Source organism: Miscanthus floridulus, chromosome 8 (assembly GCF_019320115.1).
Source record: "Miscanthus floridulus cultivar M001 chromosome 8, ASM1932011v1, whole genome shotgun sequence".
NCBI lineage: Eukaryota > Viridiplantae > Streptophyta > Magnoliopsida > Poales > Poaceae > Miscanthus > Miscanthus floridulus.
Genome location: NC_089587.1, coordinates 209,950,558 through 209,956,760, shown reverse-complemented (window position 1 = coordinate 209,956,760; position 6,203 = coordinate 209,950,558). Strand labels below are relative to the sequence as shown.

The following is a 6,203-nucleotide window of genomic DNA, read 5'->3' as shown; positions in this document are numbered from 1 at the left end:
TAGTAAAAAGAGCAGGAATGAGTCTCAGTAAACCTGTAGGGACTCCTTTGTCAACAACTAAGAAGCTCAGTGCAACTGAAGGAACCTTGTTGGGACCTAATGATGCAACAAATTATAGAAGTGTGGTTGGAGCCTTGCAGTATTTAACATTGACACGTCCTGACATCTCATTTGCAGTGAACAAGGCATGCCAATTCTTGCATGCACCAACCAGTGCTCACTGGAGCGCAGTTAAAAGAATTTTAAGATATGTACATGGTACACCTCGGCTTGGACTGAAATTGAGAAAGTCTAAGTCTATGCTTGTAAGTGCCTTTACAGACGCAGATTGGGCAGGAGACGGTGATGACCGACGCTCTACAGGAGGTTTTGCAGTATTCCTTGGCTCGAATCTGATCTCTTGGAATGCAAAGAAGCAGGCCACGGTGTCAAGATCTAGCACAGAGGCTGAATATAAAGCGTTAGCTGATGCAACAGCCGAGGTAATGTGGGTTCAGAAATTGCTATGTGAATTGAGAATACCACATCCTCGAGCAGGGAGACTTTGGTGTGATAATATTGGAGCAACATATTTATCAGCCAATCCAGTGTTCCATGCTAGAACTAAACACATAGAGATTGATTTTCACTTTGTGAGAGAAAGTGTTGCTCAAGGCTTGCTTGATGTCAGGTTCATAAACTCAGGAGATCAGATTGCCGATGGATTCACAAAATCGGTGAGTTTGCCAAAGTTGATTAAGTTCAGAAACAATCTAAACCTTGAAGAAGGTTAAGATTGAGGGGGAGTGTTAAAATATGTTTGTTAGAGGGCCATGCATCCGTGCATTGTAATAGGCATATATAGATATGTATCTTGGCTGTACACTAAATATAGATAGACAGATCTTCTTGTATAGCAAGTATTGTAACTTACCTATTGTACAAGCCACACCAGGGGCGTTTCCTGGACTATATCAACATGCAGCCTAGAGCCCGAGAGGGTAATCTAGTTCCTCCTATTCTTTCAGTCCTATCGTCAAAGACATACAAACATTTTTCTTACCATTCCTGTTGAAAACAACACACTATCATTTCCTAATAAGTTGGCATAGCTCCGGCCAATACATGCAGCCTGTTTGCTTGTTGGTTTCAGCCAGCCCAAATCAGCCAACCAACAGTGTTTTTCTCTCACAACAAACCAGCACCAGCTAGCCCAAATCAGCCCAGAAACCAACCAGCGAGCAGGCCGATGCACAAAAAACTAACAAGCCTTTTTCTGTCAATGCATCAAAGGAGGTCTTACCCTAGGGGCTGAGTTTTTCTATGGACAGTCTAGGTTAAAATTGCTCATTGTATGGTAAACCACTCTTGAGTGGTTTCATGTAGGAATGGTGTGGTGTGGGTGGAGCAAATATGGGTGGAGCAAATACCCGTCCGTGGCAACCATCGTGAAATATTGCCACACCCGCCGTGATCAAGACTTTAGAGGGATTTTAACTCATAGATTTTTAGAATCCCAAAATCCAATAAAACTGTTGCGATTGTTTTTATCCAGATTCTTAGAATTCGATGAGATTCAAATGACGTATAAGTGGACCTCGCGCTCGCACCAACCCACTTATATATTGTCCTTGATTCGCGTAAATTGTAACGTGAGCCGTGAGGCTTGTGACATATCATCTAGTCCTCTAGAAGCATCTAATCCACCCACGATAACCAAGGTGAGACTAAAAATTAGACAATCTCACATCAACACACACATGTGCCCAATTCAAACTGGGCCAAGATGTGACAATTTCATAGCTGCATCAGGGTGAGATGGAGGTAGAAAGACGACATCACGTCGAGTGGTCGTGTGGGTCTACCCTAATGGCGAATCTAGACGAAAACATCACCGGGGTCATCAGGGTCAGATTCATTAAATGGTATAATTTTTCTTGAGACTAAACAATGTTTTGCTAGAGGATTTACCAAATTTCGTCGAGGTCGATACATCCTGATAACCCCCCTAGATTTGGCCTTGATCTACCCATCGGGTCAATAGGTTCCGACTCTATTGGCCCCTTCCAATTTGAAACCAGTATATGTGGCCCATTGGCTTTGTTCTCGTGGGCTATACCAACTACCCAACAGAAACCCCAAAATAGCAAGCATGGGCAAAAGAGTGCTTTGCGGTCTTGTGTTTATGCACATCTAGACGACTACTCCTTGCCCAGTTGTCCATGCATGCTACTGAAACAAAACAATACGGCAGGGAGCAGGGCCATCATGCACCAATGCCGCTGCGGCCTACTACCAGCTAAGCAGCCCGGCGACCACCCCGGCCCTGACGTCGGCTCCACTCGGGATCCTACGTGGCAGGCCCTCCGGGCCCACCTCGGAGCTATAAGTTCCCCTCACTCCTCCCACTTCGCATCCACCCATCTCAAGCCCTGAGAAGCCTGCACACTCCCCCAAGTCCCCTACCTCTAGCTGCGTTCGTCCCGTCTCGTGTTGGGACGAGGCGATCGAGAAAGTCGCCGGCTTTGCCTCCCACGAAACGAACCTGCTGCCTGGGCCGCTGGTGAAGCGGAAGCACATGACGAACCAGGACGTGGTCGTGTCGGAGATGGGCATTGCGGCCGGCGCCGCGCTGCCGGGCGCGAGCTCGGCCCTCCTGGCCTGCCGGGGCGCGGCCGCCGGCGCCATGTCCCTGCGGTACCTCGACCTGGCAGCGGCGGCCGCGCGCTCGGCCAGCTGCACCTGGGTCGACGCCATGCGCGCTTCCTCGCCCACCCGCTCCCGCGCCGCCGCCGACGTCGATGAATTCACGGCCTGGATGGTGAGCTAGTCTTCTTTGCCGCGCTAGCTCGTCTTCTTGACACGCGTCGGGAGCTTGCACGCGCGTGCATGGCTTGTTGCCTTCAGGTACGATGCTAACCCTGTTTGGCTTTGGCCTCTCTTGCAGAGGAAGCACCCGTCGGCGCTCGGGAAGTTCGAGCAGATTGCCAGCGCGTGCAAGGGGAAGAAGGTCGTCATGTTCCTAGATTACGACGGCACGCTCTCCCCCATCGTCGCCGACCCCGACGCCGCCTACATGAGCGACGCGGTGAGGCCTCGTGCTGCTCTACCCCGGTCCCCGGCCGGCACATACAACCTTTCATGGCGGCCGGCCGCCAGGACAAAAGTTCACCCTCGACTGACGTTTTCACCCTTGCGGTGTACTGGTGCGCAGATGAGAGCGGCGGTGCGCGACGTCGCGAAGCACTTCCCGACGGCGATCGTGAGCGGGCGCTGCCGCGACAAGGTACATTGCCTGCGCCACTACTTGTCTCAGCAGTCAGCACCGCAAACACTTGGCAAGCTCGCACGCGAGTTTATAGGCCATTGGCTGATTTGACTTTCTTCTTCTTCGTTCTCGCGCTGCACAGGTGCGCAACTTCGTCGACCTCTCGGAGCTCTACTACGCCGGCAGCCATGGCATGGACATCAAGGGACCAGGCTCCAATGTACGCTTTCTAGCTCTCCTCACTTGCTTTCATCTCCTTGAGTTCGTCCGAGACTACCAATCATCCTCAACCCTGTCCACTCCATGACTTTGACTGATCAAATTAAATCTTCCCCTCTGATTCGCATCTGCAGCCCGAGTTAGTTCTGTGCCAACCTGCAAGCGAATTTCTCCCCGTGATCGACGAGGTACGCTGCTGCTAAAGTCGATTAGAAGAAGAGCACTTGCTTGTCGACTTGTGCTTAACTTGTGAAGTCCAGCCGATGCACGAGGAGATTAACAATGGCCATGCACGCGGTGAATCCCCTTTTTTTGCCAGGTGTACAAGGCGCTGGTGGAAAAGACGAAGTCCACGCCTGGCGCCAAGGTGGAGAACAACAAGTTCTGCCTGTCCGTGCACTTCAGATGTGTTGATGAAAAGGTAGGCAACGCCTTGCTCCATCTTGGGATGCCAAGTGCCCAAGTTGCCAACCACACTTCAACGCCAAGTTGCATCACGCGCGGCTAATCTATTCTCACCATCTGTCTTAACCACGCGCCTCCCTTATCTTCCTGCAGAGATGGAATGCTTTGGCCGAGCAAGTCAAGGCCGTGATCAAGGACTACCCCAAACTGAAGCTCACTCAAGGGAGGAAGGTAATTAAACTTAACCCCGAACATATATGCAGATGATTGATTGTCCTTGTCCTTGCCTAATAATAGCAGTACTAGTGAGTAGTAAAGAAACTGAGCAAGACTGCTGGAACTTTGGTGCATCAGGTTCTGGAGATCCGTCCGAGCATTATGTGGGACAAGGGCAAGGCCTTGGAGTTTCTGCTCGAATCGCTCGGTACGTGCATTACGACAAACAACAGACGACCCCCGCGGTCATCATCCACAGTCGTTTTCACTTGCAGTTTTTATTTAGTACTTGCGTATCACACCCCTGTCCAAAACAAATCGTAGCTGATGACACACCGCCTATTTTTCGCTGTCTCTCTCTCTCCAGGATTCGCCAACTGCAGCGACGTCCTCCCGGTGTACATCGGTGACGACCGCACCGACGAGGATGCTTTCAAGGTGCTCAGCTTATCATCTGCCGATGCTGAATCTCTCTTCGATTTCGACTGTGTTCTATATATATTTGTTTTTTTGCGCGCGCAAGCTGATACTGATAATCTCTTCTCGCGTGGCATGGCATCAGGTGCTGAGGAAGAGGGGCCAAGGCATCGGGATCCTTGTGTCCAGGTGCCCCAAGGAGACGAACGCCTCCTACTCCCTGCAGGACCCCGGCGAGGTGATGGACTTCTTGCTCCGTCTGGTGGAATGGAAGCGGAAATCCTCGGCGCCACCGATGATTCGGCCGCGGGTGTAGCTCAGCTCATCAGCCGGGCCGTCGGGCGGTCGACTAGTCAATCGATCGAATCGGTGTCCAATCATGCGAACATACCCCACCACCACCATTTTTTCTCTCTCTCCTCTCTCCTTTCTCTCGCTCTGACGATTCTTCGCTTGTGGTGGCCTCTGAAACCGACTCGTGGTGGTTGCTGCATTACATGTTCTTCGATTCCCTGACCACTGTGTGCTGCGCTGCGCCAGCGCCACCGAGGAAAAAGAGGCCACACACAAAGCACAACGTCACTGAAAAATGTTTTGAGCATGTTGGCGCTACTGTCGAATACAGTAACCGTGTCCGTGTCTACTCCAAGGCAATGTACTACCCACCCATTCTCGTGTTATTTTTGTCCCTCGTCCCCCCCATGGGTCTGGAAGGCATCTGCAAAGCTACATGCCGTCCTAGAAGGCTAGAAGAACCTTTGAAACAAACAGAGAAGGTTCACTTCACTTCACCCCATGTAACTAGCTAGTAGCTCTGCGTCTAGGCACTACTGTTCGTACGTACGTCGTACCCTCTGTAAAATGTAGTGAATGAAAGTAAGATCCAAGTAATGGAGTTATATTCTCTGCAAATTGTTTCGTACATCGATTCTGTACGCAGCTATAGAGAAGCATATGCCATGTTCCTTGTTTGTTCTTTTGATGATCGCATGAAGATAAATATATATTCACTGATGCAAGCAGCAAGCGTGAACTGGGGAAAAGGAGCTTTGGGGAAGGATGCCTGCCGTACGACACCTCTCAGCTCGCAGGGCGGCATGTGAGCAGTGTTAGATGATCTCGTTAATTGGGTCCTTGGATTCGCGTTCGCATGGGAGGCGCCCAACCGTTCCATGGTTGGTGGGCCCTCGTCGCACAGCGCCATAAAAAGGGAGGTGGGGGCCAGGGCACAAGACACGAGGTTTACCTGAGCCACCAAACGCCCCACCTACAGTCCCGAAACCCTAACCGATCTAAGAGGGGGTGCTGCCAGCAACGAAAAGACCGTCACCGGCCGCCGCCGCCGCCTCTGCACCGTCGCCACAGCGACAACGCCTTCATCGTCGGGCTTCACCGCGCCACCGTCAAACAACCCCATGGCCAGCTCGTTTTCCACGAAGGCGACCGATGGTTTGCACCTCCTCAACCCCTATCTCTCTCTCACTCTGTCTATTAATCTCGTATTAGTACATGTTCTAGGGTTTACACTTCATCAAATATCAGTAGGTATGCTAGATCTATGGTTAGTGATCCTGTAATGTAATCTATCAATGGTATCAGTCGCCTAACTAGGCGTAGATCTAGCTTATCGGAGTAGAAAACCGAGTAGCAGCAATTAGAAGGAGGTGATAGATCTGATTCGGATCTAAGCAGAGGGTTC

The 6,203-nt window shown here is 50.9% G+C and overlaps 1 protein-coding gene across 1 annotated transcript; it reads left to right on the top strand.

Moving 5' to 3' along the window:
• The first annotated feature begins 2,426 nt into the window (after positions 1 to 2,426).
• LOC136474797 (probable trehalose-phosphate phosphatase 4) lies at positions 2,427 to 5,475 on the top strand. Its single transcript, XM_066472360.1, has 10 exons — positions 2,427 to 2,800; positions 2,927 to 3,067; positions 3,194 to 3,265; positions 3,390 to 3,467; positions 3,601 to 3,654; positions 3,786 to 3,887; positions 4,025 to 4,102; positions 4,226 to 4,295; positions 4,455 to 4,525; positions 4,650 to 5,475. The coding sequence occupies exons 1-10, from the start codon at positions 2,558 to 2,560 to the stop codon at positions 4,818 to 4,820; spliced, it is 1,080 nt and encodes a 359-aa protein (XP_066328457.1). The 5' UTR covers positions 2,427 to 2,557; the 3' UTR covers positions 4,821 to 5,475.
• The last annotated feature ends 728 nt before the right edge of the window (positions 5,476 to 6,203 follow it).

Coding starts and splice junctions, on each gene's coding strand:
- LOC136474797 (XM_066472360.1), top strand. CDS start 2,558: ATGACGAACCAGGACGTGGTCGTGTCGGAGATGGGCATTGCGGCCGGC. Junction 2,801..2,926: donor ATGAATTCACGGCCTGGATG/GTGAGCTAGTCT, acceptor CCTCTCTTGCAG/AGGAAGCACCCGTCGGCGCT. Junction 4,526..4,649: donor CCGACGAGGATGCTTTCAAG/GTGCTCAGCTTA, acceptor GCATGGCATCAG/GTGCTGAGGAAGAGGGGCCA.